Raw genomic sequence first — 17671 nt, forward strand, 5'->3', positions numbered from 1 at the left:
CCACTCCTCTCTCTGGTCACCTCACCACTGCCCCACCATGTCTTCTAGCTCCCTCACCTGCCCAGCACTGGAGAGGCTCAACTTGGCCAGAACATGCCATGCCGTGGCATGGCATGAGCTCACCATGCCACTCCTCTCTCTGGTCACCTCACCACTACCCCACCATGTTTTCTAGCTCCCTCTCACCCTCCTGATCAAGCCAGACACCAGACTCGACGAAATCGTGCACCGCATTGACCGGAACAAGACGCGCCCAGACGTGCCAGTGACGCGCACGCGCACGCCAGAGCGCGCACGGCGAACGCCACGGGCACGCAGGACTGACGTCGCCCCGACGCACCTCGCCACCACTCACCTGCTCCGCTCGCCAGTAGACACGCCAGGACACCAGGAGACCCGCAGACATCGTCGTTTGACCGCAGGAACGCCGTGGCCATCGTCATCGTCGACGCGACGCGCCACGGGCCTGCAAGCTCTCGTCAACCTCACCATCGCCTCAGACCCTCGTCTTCACCGCCATCACGCGCGTCAGCTTCGCCAGGACGCCAGCAATCGTACGCGCCCATCCCTTGCCTCTTCGCCGCCCTGGAACGATGACGGAGACGACGACCCTAGCTCCGCCCCACGGCCACCTCCCGCTCCTATAAAAGGAGGGCTCCTCCCACTCAATTGAGCACGCCAACTTCTTCCCCTCCTCACCACAGCTCTCCTCGACCTCTCAATTGAATCGATTAGCCACCCCACAGTCGCAATTGCAAGATCGCCGCCGCCGCCAGTGCACGGAGTTCGCCGGAGCAGGAGGCCACCCCAGGACACGCCGCTGCTACCAGGGAGATCCTCGTCCTCGACAACGACGCGGCGCACCACTCCGACGCTCGCCGGAGCTCCGACGAGCTCGCCAACCCCTACCTCCGCCTCCCGTAAGTCCCAGTCTCGCCGGAGAAGACGACCATCCTCGGCCGTCGATCTCGCGTCTAATCGCACGGCTCTCCTCTCCCCGTACCGCTTCGGTCGTTATGACCCGCTGACGCGTGGGACCTGCCGTCAGACGGCCTGCTCGCGCTGGACGCGAAGTGGGCCGGCCCAAATCCTTTTTCTCTCTGCAGCCCAGCTAGTTTCCCGCGCGAGCCCACTAGTTTGAATTCAAATTTTCCAGAATAGATGAAATATGCAATCTGATGCTAACTTTGAAATTTAATAGGGACAAATCTACTCGGCCAAACTTTACAAATTTTATATCTCTGGAAAGCTTAGGATTTTCTCTACACAATGCCACTGGTTTGAACCCTAGATCTATTGTAGAATTAAAGTGAGAAAATAAACAAGGCAGGGACTTTTCTGCCTTAGATTAATTCTTAAAAATCCACCAAAAATGCGTTTGAGTTGATTCCAACTCCTATAATTCACATTTCACTTATACTAATTGTTTCTGCAAAAATATTCCATGCTTACTTTGAATGATCATGGCCTAGTTTAATTAAAGGACTTTATGGCTATTTCTAGTCAAAGATATTGTCCAAAACTATTAAGAAATCTTATGGGAGTGTTTCTCTCATTTAAATCTTGTCATGAACAATTCAAAATGAGGTAGAGACTCTGGTCATTTAGGTCTCATATGAATTGTTGATGATATTAAATCTTTAACATGTTAGGATTAAATGGTATGAGGTGTTCACCTCATTTAAATCTTTTTCTTAAATGAGAAGTGTGAAGAGGTTGACTTTGGTCAACCTAGGTCACATATTATTCATGAGAGAAATTAAATCTTAAGAAGATAATGAGAGGAAATTATTTCTCTAAGTAATTGAAAATAACCTCTAAGTTAGTATGAGAGGAAATTATTTTTCTTAAATAATAAGAAAAACACATCCATCAACTTAATAGTAATGTGTGATGCTAGTTTAAGTGTGTGAACCATGTTTGTGCTTAGTTAAATTAAATAAGTTTGGTGTGATGATTGTGTACCCCGTATTCGTATTTTAGACGCTAGTACCGAGGAGTACCAGGAGGAGGAGGAGGTCTACTTCCAAGGAGAAGAAGACCACTTTGACCAATTCCCCAACCAAGGCAAGATAATACTCTTGCAAAGTGCAAAGCTCACCATGAGCAAGGCATTACCCCATTTATTTTATACTTATGATCCTATTTCCCAGTTTTACTTTACAAGCTTTATTTACCTTTGTTTTATCAAAGTACTTTTTGATTCATGATTCACTTGGTTAGTATTGAGTTAGTACAAGAATATCAAACTTAGCCTAGAAGCAAAGCAAGTTACTTAGCACCCCTCATACTTAGATGCTAGTGCTAAATTTAAAAATGACTACTCTAGATGGGAACATGTGTTTATGAAATGATGATGGTGAAAACCTTGGAATGATGAGTCATTTCCATTGAAAGATTTTGAAGGTGAATATGACGTGAATTTGACTTGGTGAATTTGGCAAAAAACTGATGATTGAGTTGGATGCGATACCATTCCAATTTTTGAGTACCCCCACAATACCTGATTATGGGTAAGGCTTAGCTGGAAATTTATGTGTCTTAGTATGGGTTCCCTCTGAACACACATCATAGGGGTTATGCTGGAGGCTGCCTCCGTTGTTGAGAAATGATGCGAATTGAGGTGAATTGTACGGCCAAGCCCCGTGCGGTTCCCGGGTTAACGGTTGGTTTTCACCGGGAGGCCAAGCTCATGGGGAGAGGTGCCTATACTAGGGTGTGTAAGTGAAAGGTTAACGGTTGATGATCCGCGTATCGAGTTACGATTATTCGGGGTTTTATCCCGACGGATGTAATCAAATGTTATGGCACAAGTGTGCAACCTCTGCAGAGTGTAAACCTATTCGAATAGCCGCGTCCGCGGTCATGGACAGTTGGAAAGGCCATACTGTTTCCGTCATCAGAATTTACATCTTTTTGAACTTGAACGGTGACTTTGAATTTGAATCACAACAGAGTTGTGGGAATGACACTAATGTTCCCACTCGAGTTAGTTAGCACATGAGGAGTTGTTTACTAAAATGATTCTAAACTAAAATTGGCTTTATGCAAATAACCCTAGAGCTTAGAACACTTCAATAGCAATGTTAGTACTTCCATTAGTATTAGATTGCGAGTACTTAAAGTACTCACGGCTTTGTCCCTGGCTATTCAAATGGCCAGACTATGAAGCCGAGCAGCAGTACGAGGATGACGATCAGCAGGACGTCTACCACAACTAGGAGCTTCTAACGTCAAGCGTTGGCCTGTGGACAAGAGAGTCCTTGTATCTTACGCTTCCGCTATGAACTTGTGTTTGTTCGTTGATCAATAGATCAACTATTCGTGTAATATGGATCATGTGATTCCAAGTTGTAAGACATTATGGTTTGTAATGAATGATGACTGTGATACTTAACTATTATGCCTCGCAACAACAATATTCCTGGGATTGCGATGTATGACATAATAGACATTCGGACTTTAAAATCCGGGTGTTGACACTCTCTCCCATAACTTGAGAGTATGGCTCATCAGCTTGATTCCATGGTAATCAGTACAACTTTGAACATCCCCCTTGTTCTTGAAGATTGGTACTAAAATACTCCGCCTCCATTCTTCGGGCATCTTGTTTGACTGAAAAATGAGGTTGAAAAGCTTAGTTAGCCATACTATCACTATGTCTCCAAGGCCTCTCCAGCCTCGATGGGGATACCATCAGGACCCATCGCCTTGCCTCCTTTCATCCTCCTTAACACCTCCTTAACCTCAGACTCCTGGATACGTCGCACAAACCACATGCTGGTATCATCAAAGGAGTCGTCTAGCTCAATGGTAGAGCTCTCAACCTCTCCATTGTAAAGGTTGTCAAAGTACTCCCGCCATCTACGCTTGATCGCCTCATCCTTCACAAGAAGCTGATCCTCTTCGTCCTTGATGCATTTGACTTCGTTGATATCCCTCGTCTTCCTCTCCCTAAACTTGGCCATCTTATAGATGTCCCTTTCACCTTCCTTCATGTTTAAACGTTGGTAGAGGTCCTCATACACCCGACCTCTTGCTTCACTCACCGCCCGCTTTGCAGCCTTCTTCGCCACCTTGTACTTCTCCATGTTAGCTGCACTCCTGTCCAGATATAGGCATCTGAAACGGTCCTTCTCCCTAATAACCTTCTGGACCTCATCATTCCACCACCAGGTATCCTTAGCTTCCCTTCTACTTCCCTTGGTCACACCAAACTCCTCTACAGCGACCTTCCGCAAGCAGATCGCCATACTCGTCCACATCATGTTTGCATCGTCTCCTTCCTCCCAAGGGCCCTCCTTAATAACCCTCTCCCTGAAAGCCTGGGATGCCTCTCCCTTGAGCTTCCACCACTTCGTTCTAGCGACTTTGGCGCGCTTACCCCGCTAGACACGGATCCTAAAGCGAAAGTCAGCAACCACCAGCTTATGTTGAGGGACAACACTCTCTCCAGGTATCGCCTTACAATCAATGCAGGCGCATCTGTCTTCTCTTCTAGAGAGGACAAAATCAATCTGGCTAGAGTGTAGACCACTACTGAACGTCACTAGATGGGATTCTCTCTTTCTAAAGAGGGTGTTAGCTACGACCATGTCATAGGCTAGAGCGAAGCTCAGGACGTCTTCTCCTTCTTGGTTCCTGATGCCATAGCCAAAACCCCCATGCACCCTTTCAAAACCTGTGTTAGATGTACCCACATGGACATTGAGGTCTCCTTCTATGAAGAGCTTCTCATCAATAGGTACCCTCCTAACCAAGTCCTCTAGGCCTTCCCAGAACTCCCTCTTGGTGCTCTCATTGTGGCCTACTTGTGGGGCATACGCGCTGATAACATTGAGGACTAAGTCCCCAACAACCAGCTTGACAAGGATCATCCGGTCCCCTTGCCTCTTGACGTCCACAACTTCATCCCCTGAGGCTCTTATTGACCAAGATGCCTACTCCATTTTTGTTTGAAGTTGTCCCCGTGTACCACAACTTGAAACCGGTATCCTCCACCTCCTTCGCCTTCTGTCCCTTCCATTTGGTCTCTTGGACACATAGGACATCAACACGCCTTCTCACCGATGTATCAATTAACTCCCGTAACTTACCAGGGACCCTACGTTCCAGCTACCTAAGCGTATCCTCCTAGGCTCGGCTAACTTCCTTACCCTCCGCACTCGTCGAGTCAAATACGGAGACCCTTGCTCATTTTTCACTACACCGGGGCGTCGGTGCAGTGCGCCACTAAGGATGCGGCGACCCGACCCTTGCTCACTTATCACTGTATCCAGATCAAGATACAGCGCGCCACCAAGGGGGTGACGGCCCGTCCCTTGCCCATTTGACACCACATCCGGGTTCCGATGTGGCGCGTCGCTAAGAGGGTTACGCCCCAACGAGGTTCCTTTGGGTTTCATCTCCATAAGAGTGGCTGGGTTTTTCACGTTGGCTCGCCACGCCTATCACAACCCTCCTCCTTTACCCGGTCTTGGGACCGGCTATGTTGAGACAACATAGAATACTCCGCACAATAATAACACCTAATTACTTAATTTCTTCAGTGGATTTGCCGGTAAGCTCACCACTGCACCATTCTACATCTTTCCCCAATTCAGGGTGAAAGGAGGGCAATATATCAAGCGTATAAGATTTTGATGGCTCCTCCCATTGTGTTTGCAGTATATGGAAGCGTTGCTCTTCGGTATTCAACCCCAACGACCATTCTTTCTCACGTTCAGCTTGGCAATAGTGTCGTTTGTCGCGGATTCCTAATACGTTGGCAAGCTATAGCTAGTTGGAGCGACTCAAGCATGCAAGATTCTTGAAGCTCAGTTTCCTCTAATACCTTACGAACAAAAGATAATCAGATAAGCATATTTTTAGTTTCTTGTATGCTACCTCCAGCTGCCTTTTTATGGGCTTGGTTGTTCATATGTAACATGAGTTGTTCACTCACGAGAGTGATGCATATCTTGAGGTTGCCGATACGTGAGTTTTTCACTGGGCGCCGCCTTACCTATCTTGAGGTTGCCGATATCGCAAAGGAAGACGTCCTCCAGAGGGACCGTGCCATCAACGGCTTCGGGCCGGCCATACCGGCCGAACCTGACTGACCTTTTTCCCTCTTCTTTTTATTTTTCTTTCCGTGGTTTTCTGGGGCATATTCCCACCTTAATCTAAATATGCCCTCTCCTTTGGTCGGTTTTTCCCCCTTGCTTAATGAAAAGGCAGTGCTCCTGCCGGTTGCTCCAAAAAAAAAAAAAGAGTGATGCATCAAAAATGCAATTTCGATGACTTGCAGGTCATTCATTTTGCAACGCTTGTGTTGATTTTGTTAGGTGTGCGGTGGAGATAGAGATTTGTAGTAGAAAATTATTGCATTTCATATATGAGGTAACACAACATTCTCAAGGCGAATCAAAATATTATCACGGACGGCCGTGTGCATTATTCAATGAAGAGGCCAATGACATCTCATGATTTTCGGAAAAAAATATGATATCCATGGATTGTTGTTAGAACAAACAGGACTAGATATGATACACAAAATAAACGATAATAGGGCCAACTTTGTTGGTCAAAATTTGCATGTGTTCTGTGGAGCTCCCTTATGTCAGCGTAGATAAGCGCAAATAGGAAACCATTGAATTAGATGGATTTTAGTTTCTTAAATGTATCCTCCAGTGTAATTATTTTTGGCGGACTCCTAGTGTTATCCCCGCTAATTATTAGCAAATCATCAGTTCTTTCCTTCGTTTAGACGTGCAAAATAATACTTTCTTTTACTATCATGTTTCTGTTACCAACTTACCATGCTACCTTCCTTCAGACAAACAACCTTTCATGAGCAAAGAAAAAAAATGCTTGCTCTGAATTTAGGGGATCTCTTACACTGCCGTCACTTTGTGTCGGAAACAATGATTGTAGACGGAGTTAGTATCACTGTCTAGAGTTTGCACACTAGCAAGTACAGTAGTTCAGTTCGCTCTTTAGCAGAGCGTTGGAGGAGCATGATCCGGTAAAGTGTGTACATCCCGTCTGAAACTGAAATGCCAGGTTAACTGAACTTTACAGATTCTTGTAGGCCATCAGGTAGAGTTGACATACAGAATAGTTTCAGTACACGGTCATCTCAGTTGTAGATCGTTAGGCCCTCCGGCAAACATGGGAGCAGGCGTACCCCCTGTTTCGCGGATTTCCTCTCCAATGAAACACACGGCAAGTTGAGATGGCATCGTCTACCGAGAATTTGCCAGTAGTTCTCGCCAAAGCTGCAAGACGGTACAGTCCCGCATGAATCTAAGAGAATCTCCAAGGCAGTGCCAGTCGTCTGTCGAGTTGGCGAACCCAAGCGCATAAAGATCATCATCCGCGTATCCTACAATGCACCTGTCTTCTGGTAGGTCGGCTGAAAGGGGGAAAAGAAAAATCAGAGGACAGTACAAGATGCATCATTGGGCTGCTAAAAGTAAGTAGATATTACCATTTAGGTGAAACATCATCACCCTATCCATCCAAACAACCGTCAAGTTAAAGTAAGCGAGGCACTTCGGCATTCAAGCACAAGGACCATCCTCACGTAGCCACGTATACTAATTTTGGCACGCGGCTATGGTGTCATGTGCTGCGGGTTTGCTTGGCCAAGCTCTACCTAGCTGGATCGGCTGAAGCATGGAAGAGTACCAGATCTCAGTTTCCTCTAATACCTTACGAACAAAGATAACCAGATAAGCATATGAGTACATACATGGTTATCTGGTTGCATGCTACCTCGATCTAGCTGCCTATTTATGGGCTTGGTTGTTCACATGCAACATGAGTTGTTCACGACTCACGAGAGTTGTACATGCATAAAGAAAATGCAATTTTGATGTCACTAGTCACAGGTCATGCATTTTGCAACGTTTCTGTTGATTTTGTTAGTTGTGTAGCGGAGATGAGATCTGCGATAGAATTAATACGTGCATCCACCCGGTCTGAAATTGAAATGCCACGTTAACTGAACTTAACCGATCCATGTACGCCATCAGTTACAGGTGACACCCAGAATAAATTTTTTTTGAGAAATCAACGGGGGGCGATTTGCCCACTTGAACTTCAATTTCATTAAAAATCAGGAATACAAGTAGCGACGCCAGGGGGGAGGCTGAAAAGAGACAACATTTTCCTGGGTCTGGGGCGGCATACCGCACCCAAGATGTACAAAAAAAGGGGGGGGGGGGGGGATAGGGGGATACAATGAGAGGGATGCTAGGAGATTGACTGGCACCAGGCCAACAGGGGACCCGTGTCGACCCTACAAGAGGCGCGGACGACCCATAAGCGGAGGTGGTCGACGACCAGAGCGATCACCCGGGCGGTAGGCATGTGAACTGCGTCGAAGACCATCCTGTTCCGGGACTTCCAAATGGACCATAGGAGAGCCAGGATGACAGTGGTCCGCACCCTCTTGTGCATATGTGGCAGATCTCTAGAGAGACCATCAAGGAGGGCTGGTAGATCATCATCACTGCGGGGACCCCTCGAGGGGGAGACGATGTCCCACAAAGCCCGGAGGCGCGGGCAGCGAACGAAAAGGTGCACGATGCTCTCTGTGTGGCCGGGGCAAAACGGACAATCGGGGGAGGGCACACAACCCAGGCGGTGTAGCATCGCACGGGTTCTGGTCTTTTGGAGGCGTAGAATCCAGAAGAACACCCGAACTTTGAGCGGCGCGAACCAGTCCCAGTTGATGTCTTGGCCGGGGACGACGCATCCCGAGGAGTGCAGGACCCGATAGACGTTCCCAGTGATGAAGTCAGCGGAGGGGCCGAGAGCGATGGTACGGGTGTCCGGCGTCGTGCTGAGGGAGATCCGGGAGAGGCACGTACGCACAAAGTCGATCTCAACAGAGGCAACAACAGTCAATCGGTGGGTAAGGGGGATCGCAACGCCCCCGCCCTCGAGGGTATCGGTGATGGTGGCAAGGGGGCGGAGGCAGTGAGAGAAAGCTGCAGGAAGGGCCGCAGACAGGGGACCCAGTGGGCACCAAGAGTCATGCCAGAGGGAGGTCGAGCGCCCGTCGCAGGGTGCCACTCTAGTAATAGAGCGGTACAAAGGAATGAGCACCTGGAAGTTCTTCCAGGCGGTAGTGGCCGCTTGGGGATGGTCACAGAGGTAGCTACGCTTCACCCATCTGGTCCACGGCGAGTCGCGCCCAGTGAAGAGACCGTGAAGGACTTTCAGCAAGAGGCACTTGTTTTGAAGACCAAGGTCCACAATGCCAAGTCCGCCTTCAGATCGCAGCCGACAAACGTAGTCCCAGGCGACCTGGCAGTCGCCGCCTGAGCATTTCTCTTGAGCCTTCCAGAACATCGCGCGTCGGGGTCTGTCCATCTTCACAAGAGCCCCTTTTGGGATGGGCAGGACAGACATTGCGAATGAGGGTAGAGCGGACAGCACCGCGTCAGTGAGCGTGAGGCGGCCGCCAATGGGGAGCAGGGACGTGCGCCAGCCCGGTATGCGCTTGGAGATCTTGACGGACAGAAAATCCAGCGCTGAGGCGGGCAACTTATGGTCTGATAGAGGCATCCCCAAATAAGTCTGGGGGAAGGACGAGACGGGGCAGCCAAGGATGCCGGCAAGCTCCGACGCCAGGCCATATGGGACCCCACCAACGGGGACGAACGTACTCTTGTGGAAGTTGATGTGCAGGCCAGTCGCGTGCGAGAAGAGGTCAAGAATCGCCTTGAGACGACGGACCTGCGAGTGCTCGGCTCGCAAAATCAACAGTGTGTCGTCGGCGTATTGGATGACCGGGCAGGGGAGGTCATCGACGAGGGGGTGCAGGAGCCGTTCCTCAGAACTTTCCATGGCAATAAGGCAGGGGAGCAGGTCGGCAACAGCGAGATACAGGTACGGGGACAGCGGGTCGCCTTGGCGCAGCCCATTTTTGCAAGAGATCCATCGCCCGGGGACCCCGTTGAGCAGGATCGCAGTCCGTCCAGTGGTAAGGATAGAGGAAATCCATGATCTGAAGAGGGGACCGATGCCGCGTGCTTCCAGGATGGCGTCTAAAGCAGCCCAGTTGACAGAGTCGAAGGCTTTTTTGAAATCCAACTTGAGAACCACCGCGGGAGTTTTGGGGGTTTGACAGCTCTGGACCACATCTGCCGCATACAGAAAGTTGTCAACTATGCTTCGCCTTTGACAAATCCGGATTGCTCAAAGGAAATGAGGCGCTCAATGAAGTGCTGGAGTCTCGAGGTGAGGATTTTGGTGACAATCTTCATGACGCAGTTTTGTAGGGAGATGGGGCGAAAGCCGTCCGCAGCGAGCACGACATCCTTCTTCGGGATTAGGGAAATAAAAGCTCGGTTGACACCGTCAAGGGTGGCCACCCCATCATAGAAATCCTGGAGGAAGGCCATGAGGTCTTGATGGACCACGTCCCAGAAAGTGCGGAAGAAGGCGGGTCCGAAACCGTCAGGGCCGGGGCTACTGTCCGTGCGCATAGACCAGACGGCTTCCTTAGCTTCCTGGATGGTGAAAGGTTTTTCCAGGTCCTGCAAGCCAGCAACCCTGTGCATAACAGAGCCTAGGTCAAAACCCCAAGTCGGGGGGGGGGGGGTGGAGGTGCCCAGGAGGCTGACATAGAAATCCCGCAGCAATTCCGCCTTCTCGGCGTGGTTGTACACGACCCTATCTCCATCATGCAAGACCTTGATTTGATTTTTCCTGAGGCGCGTAGAGGCACAAGCGTGAAAAAATTTAGTGTTGTCTTCCCCAAGACGGCATAGACGGAAGGTGAAGCATTGTTTCCAGTAGGCACTGAGGATTTTGTATTCCCGCGAAAGGTGCAGCCGCACACGGTCCCTTAAGAGATTTTCGGGGGCCCAAAGCGGTCGTAGTTCTTCAACCAAATCAAGAAGTTCCAGGACCCTTCTGCAATTGGATACTACCTCAGCGGGTCGGCGGCGCTGTTTCGCCCAACGCTTGGATTCAGCACGGACCCATTTCAGCGCATTACAAAGTCTCAGAGAGGCCCGGGGCGGTAATCTGTTATGGGGTCGGGCCCAAACGGAGGCCACAAGGGCCCTGTATTCGGGAGAAAACGCCCAAGTTTTCTCATACCTGAAGATCTGTGATTTGGGCGCGCGGGAGGTAGCAGAGAGCAAGAGGGGCACATGATCTGAGGTGGTACGAATAAGCGAGTGTAGAGTCGAATTGAAGAGGCGGCTCCCCCACCCGAGATTAATGAAAGCGCGATCCAGTCGCACTAGGGTGGGTGTGTCTCGGGAGTTTTTCCAAGTATATCTGCGATCCAGCAGCGGTAGTTCCTGCAGAGCGAGCTCATCAATAAGGTCATTCAGGCCGGCCGCGGCGGGAACCTCAAAGTTGTCGTTGTTTCGGTCCTCGGCATATCGGGCGATGTTAAAGTCTCCCACCAGGAGCCAAGGGTCGGAGTCCAGGTCAGCGAGCGACCGCATCTCGGAGAGGAAGTCGTCACGTCGCTCGCGGTCACAAGGTGCGTAGATGTTGGTGACGGTAAATCTGGTGCCATCGGCCGCGAGCTCAAAGGTTGAAGACAATGAGAATTGAAGCGGGCGGTCGGAGAGGTGAGTAACATATCTCGCATCCCACGCCGTGACGATCCCACCGGACGCACCGATGGACGGCAGGAAGGAGAAGGTGGAACCCCTGCGGGAGGAAAGTCGCCGCCTTTTGAAGAGGGATTGAGGAAAGCTTCGATTCTTGGAGACAGATCACATGGAGGGGTTGCGCGGACAGGTTCATCTTCACGTCGAGGCACTTGTCGGGATCGTTCAAGCCTCGAATATTCCAAGAGGAGAGAAGGAGTTGTAAGTTCTGGTTTACTTCCATAGCGGAGTTTGAAGCACCAGACATCGCAAACACAGGGTGATGTAAGACACGGAGCATACAAAGCATCTAGCAACCCACGCACAAAGGAGACGCAACGGTCGGGGTGGAACAGGCTCCATGCCCAGACACACAAGAACAACTAAGGTTAGGAAGAGTGGAACAGGCTCCAACTCGTCCATGGCCAGGAACACCAAAATGTGCGAGCAGGATATGGACACCCCAGCGGGGACGCACGCAACAACCTCTGAGACATGCATGGAGCAGAAGTAGCTGGAGGCGGGCACCGCGCGGACGTAGAGCTGCGTTGCGCACACACTGTAGCCAAAATTGGCCCGCCTCGGGATGACAACTAGGAGACTCATGGAGCGACGCTCGGCGCCGCGGACGCGGACACAAGGTCGCGCACGTCCTCATCGGGGAGCTGGCAGGCCTGGGCCATGGACACCAGCTCGTCAGCACGGAAGGGCGGCGGAGCTGAGGTTGAGGTAGCGTCACCGCCACCCCCGGACTTCAGCGCTTTGAGCCTGACCGCACGCGCCATGACGGTCTCGAAGAGGTGGCCTCCTTGTTCGCGCACACGGGCGCTCCGCTTGAGCCCGGCAGGGGCCTGGCTGGGGATCGGCGCGGGTGCAGCGCGCGGCTTGGCGGGGCGGCCACGCTTGCGTGGATGGAGCGGCGCAGGGACGGCTACGGCAGCGCCGGCCTGCTGGGCTGCATCAACGGGCCCGGCACCCTCCGCGGGGCGGGCAGCGGAGCGGAGCGCCGGCGACAGGTTCCTGGCCACCGATGCAGTCTCCAGGGTGGCGGGCACCGAGCCGCGGAAGGGCATCAGGTCTAGTGGCGAGGCGCAAGTGACGGCGTCGGCCAGGACGTTAACCGAGAGGCACGAGGCCACTCCCGGGGCCTTGATGATCTGGTCGACGACGCCGACCGCGCCGGTCACCAGGTGGATGTGGGCGAGGCCGCGGGGGCCAACCACGCCGGGAGACGCCATGTCCCGCGGGACGGCGAAGTAGGCCGCCTCATCCGCCGCGCCACGGACGACGATGTGCAGGAAGCGCTCGCACGCGCCCACCCTGATGTCAGAGTGCTGGGGGACGCCGCCAGGAGTGATCGCAGCGAACGGGGCACCGTGGCCTTGGGCATTGCATGGCGGGGGCACGTCGATGGAGTACTCGTCGTCGCCCGGGCATGCTCCGTCGGCGGCAGCCGCGGGGGCGGCATCAGCACGCGCCGCGGGGACGCAGGCAGGCCAAGATCGCCCGGCGTGAGGCGTACGGCACTGGGGGCATCCACTGCTGCCGCCATGCCTCGAGGAAGGAGGGCCATCGGGGCGCAGCGAGTCAGGGCGCCAGCCTCTGGGCCCGTCGCCACGGGGAGGGCCATCTGGCGGGTCCATGCCTCCCCAGCTACCGCCACCGGGGCCACCTCCGCCGCCACCTCCGCCTCCCCCACCTCCGCCTCCACCGGCACCACCGCCTCCGGCCGCTCCACCCAGCGGAATGCGGCGGAGACGCTGCACCTCAACGATGGTGTAGTCGCCGTCCGCTCCACCCAGAATAATTTCAGTACACGGTTCTTCTTAGTGCATTGTATCATGTGCATTTCTCCTCAATAAAAAAATAACAAAATCAAATACACTAAACAAGATGTATCATGTTCTCGTGTATGGAGTACTATGCATTGTATTAGAGGCTGTTTACAACTAGACGACTCCATGGCTTAATTACCTGACCTGGTAAAGTAAGTGCTGCTGGAGTAGTATTTTCACGGGCTACAACGCTTTGTCAGTTCTTTACATGATTTCATTGCTCTAGTTGATGGTCCTGTTTTGTGTCTGTTGTCGCTAGCGCTGGCTAGCTCTCTCCCTCACTCAACTCATGGACAGAGGTAGAAGAAGCTGCTCGACACCGTCCCGGACTCGCTGTTCGCGGCGGTGGCCGGCATCGAGCAGTTCTGCGACGTCGAGACCATCTGCTTCGACGAGGTGCTCGGGCGTCTCAAGGCGTTCCAGGAGCGGACGGAGCGGCGCAAGGCAGCTGTTGGCGGAGAGCGTCATGGGGACCAGCTACTGCTCACGGCGGCGCAATGGGAGCAGAGGCGCTGTACACGCGACGGCGGCTACGACGACAGCGGCACGGTAGGCGCGGCAAGTGCCACAACTGCGGCATCCGTGGCCACTTCGCTCGTGACTGCAGGAAGCCCAAGAAGAAGGAGGAGGAAGAGAACCAGGAGGAGGCACTGCTCTGCGACGCTGGTGACCCTCCATGCCTGCTCTAGGTCATGGCTTAGGGGGGTGAATGTTAGCAATAAGCCATGGCGTTCATGGCGTGCACGGTGGACCGACGTGAGCGCATCAAGGTCGGCTCCGTGCACGGCATGGTGCGCGCGCGTGGCGTGTGTGTAGTGCGTCCGATTAGTTGCATTCTGTTAGTAGTTAGCTAGAGAATCGGAGGAATTGGTCCAGCAGCGGGCCAGCCGTAGCGATCGCGCCTGAAGGGCATCATGTGCGAGCTGGGGCATGCTGGTCATGGGTGCGTGAGTGCGTGTGCGCGCATCGTGTGCGCGGGCGTGGCGTCGTGTGTGCGAGCCTGAGCGCTTATATAACCCACTCCTCTGTAATCTCCAAAAAGGACCTTTTTCTTCTTCCCGAGCTCAACCTCCTGGTCCTTTTTGGAGATTACAGAGTGGGTTATATAGGCGCTCAGGCTCGCACACACTTTTTGATGATTTCAACGGAGTTGCTACGTTGTGCGAACAGGCTCGCACACACGACACCACGCCCGCGCACACGATGCGCACACACGCACTCACGCACCCATGACCAGCATGCCCCAGCTCGCACATGATGCCCTTCAGGCGCGATCGCTACGGCCGGCCCGCTGCTGGACCAATTCTTCCGATTCTCTAGCTAACTACTAACAGAATGCAACTAATCGGACGCACTCCACACACGCCACGCGCGCGCACCATGCCGTGCACGGCACCGACCTTGGCGCGGTCACGCCGGTCCACCGTGCACGCCATGAACGCCATGGCTTATTGCTAACAGTGTCGTAGGGATGTATGTGTTGATTAGAAGACCTCCCTCCCGCACCTCCCTCCCTCACCCAAAAAACCCTAGCCGCCTCCCGCCGCCGCCGCCGGCGGCGCCGCCGGGCAAAGGCCGCGGGGCATGGCGGCGGCGGGCTTCCCTCTTGATGCGGCGAGGACGACAGCTGGGGGATCCCCTCGATGCTGCGGCGGTAGACCCCCTGCCCACGTGTGATGGCTGGGCGGCGGCGGTCGGAGGAAGGAGGCTAGGCGGCGGTCGGACGGTGGCTGATCTGCCGCGGCCTCCCCTGCCTCCCGTCGACGGCACACCGGTGGTGGCGGGTGGGGGGATGGGTTGCGCCATCTCCTCCCTTTCTCGCCGGTGCGGGGTGGTGACCTTGGGATTCTCCCGCGGCTCGAGGACGCCCGGGGCAGCAGCCTCGGGTTCGACGGAGGAGGCGGCCTTCTTCTTCGTCGGAGGTGGTCGGCCAGGCTGGTAGCCCTGTGTGGGGGATCATGGGATCTCACACAGGTTTCTAGCAATGGTGATCTAGTCCGGGGTATCATGGCGGCCGGTGAAAACTGAGCCTCGACCTCGGTCTTGGCGGATGATGGCGGCGTCGGTCGACGTCGTTACCTTGTCGAAGGCGTCATCTTTGCCCATCTTGGCACTACACTCGGCGAGTTGGGGATGCGCGGCTGCCGGTGAAAACCGTGCTCCGACTTCGGTTGGCGGACGATGGCGACGTGTCGCGCCGCTACCTTCTTGAAGGCATCGTCGTCGCGGTCTGCGGTCTCTCACTTGTGCTACTCCGGGGAAACCCTAGGTCCGGGTCTCCCGGATCGGACGATGGCGGCGCGCCTGCGTCGTTCTACCTCTTGGGGCATCGTTTTTGGAGCAGCTGCTGGATGTTGGTGGTTCTCGGTGGAGTGGTGTTCATCTACCACATTGTTGGCGCTGAGTCTCAGCGATATGGTGCTGCAGGGTATCAACGACAGATGCGGGATGATGTATAGGTGCAGGATGGTGGAGCCGTCTGGCGTCATGGTGGCATCGACGGCAGGTCTTGCAAGGTCAATGCGATGATCTCTCTTGAAGATGGAGTCGAGGAAGACGGCGGGAGCAACTCCTGTGGCGTGGGCGTTGGCGTGCGCTGTGAGTCTGCTTGACTGGATGTGCTTCTCACCTGCTATTGGGCGGTTTGGGAAGGCATTTAGTTTTGGTTGATGTGAGTTGGTGTATTGTCACCCTTTTCATCCCTCTGTAGGTATAGTAAGGTTGCTTCGAGATTGGTCTTTTGTATTGTTTCTTGTAAGGTTCGTGAATAATCTAATAAAAAAAAGCCGTGTGCATCCTTTGGATGCAGAAGCTGGGGCGATATTTCCCCCATTTCGAAAAAAAAAAAGTATGTGTTGATAATTGGCGCATATATCGCACCGGACGGCAGTCGGCCCACGGTCAAGGTTCCACCACCCCACCCAACACTCTCTGTGTGCATACTTACCTGCTGACATGTGTTTTTTCGTCAGTACACTGATAATTTGGGGTTTTATTTTACTGCTTTCTGTATTGTTTGATGCAAAGTTCAGTTTTGAAATTATTTGAATGCTTGAGAGAACACCTAGAGTTTCAGGTTGCCTAGCTACTGGTTATACACATTGAAAGAAAAAATATGTTCAAGTAGCACTCCTGATTTTAGGCTCCGTATCCTAAAAACTGAAGTAGATTTTTCATTGATGAAGTGTGCCGGGCCAGTCCTAGATTGTTGAAGTGTTTTTTTTTAAAATCAGCTTTTTAATACCACTGTGCTTGTTATTCTCTGGTAATACATTATTAGAAGAGATATCTGATATACGGAAGGTTTACGTTAACATGTAAATCTTTGATTCCAGTATCTTGTACATGTTGTAAAGAAGTAATGGAAAATATATGAGGGGTTTTAGTCTCCATGCGTGACGCCCATCATGCCATTGGATGTGCCTGGCCCTTGTGTCAGCACAGCTTGCTGTGGCGTTTCCATGTGTCCTAGACACCGGATGATTACAGCGTTGATGCTGCAACATAAAACTTCCAAGAAATACAAAGGTGGGGGGAAACAATTTTGTTTAGATCCCCTTTTGTTTTTGACTCTGCGTCATTTGATTCTCCAGTGACTTGCATCCTATTCCCTAAACTCTGTGTCCAGTTTCTTGCCACTTACCGTGACTTATGCACGTGAAGCAAATATACTGTTCTTCTTTTTTTGCCAAACCTCTAGTTGCCTGCTACCATTAGTATTCTCAATGCTAACCCATAAGCCAAGCTTTGGTATCGACTTCTCTTTAACATCTGTGAACTTGATCGTTGCAGGTGCACAAGATAGTCGACCTCTCTGCGCAGCCAAACCGTGAAGCGATGTGGTATATGGAAGTAGCTGAGGCGTACGATTTCTTCTATGCGTCTGCTGGCTCCCCATCATGAGCACATGCTCTGCTCCTTGGTTGCCTCTGATGGTTCGGTTCAGTTTAGCCTATGCATCCTTTGTTCCTGAAATGCTTCCCTCTATTCAACTGTACCCCATGCATCAGTTCTTGGACATGGAATACCAGAGCTTCCACCAAATCCGTGACAAATTCTGAGTGTTGTATAGAATAGCGGAGCTCCGTCTTTGCCAAATGCAGCAAGTGTGGGGGTGTGTGCAACTGTGGGTGGAGGGTGCGATAACCTCTGAACATTTATACAAATGTTTTGTTTTGCGAAAATTTCCACCGTTATGTTAATAATCATTGCAACAGAGTACAAAAGGGC

General features: G+C 52.3%; 1 protein-coding gene across 1 annotated transcript in view; it reads left to right on the forward strand.

Moving 5' to 3' along the window:
- The window catches only part of LOC124700108, a 47552-nt gene extending 30193 nt beyond the window's left edge, over positions 1-17359 (forward strand). The window contains exon 4 of the mRNA XM_047232291.1: positions 17234-17359. Within this exon, the coding sequence (XP_047088247.1) occupies positions 17234-17344 (111 nt within the window). The 3' untranslated portion in view covers positions 17345-17359. The remainder of the gene's footprint in view (positions 1-17233) is intronic.
- The last annotated feature ends 312 nt before the right edge of the window (positions 17360-17671 follow it).

Source organism: Lolium rigidum, chromosome 3 (genome assembly GCF_022539505.1).
Source record: "Lolium rigidum isolate FL_2022 chromosome 3, APGP_CSIRO_Lrig_0.1, whole genome shotgun sequence".
NCBI classification, from domain to species: Eukaryota; Viridiplantae; Streptophyta; class Magnoliopsida; order Poales; family Poaceae; genus Lolium; species Lolium rigidum.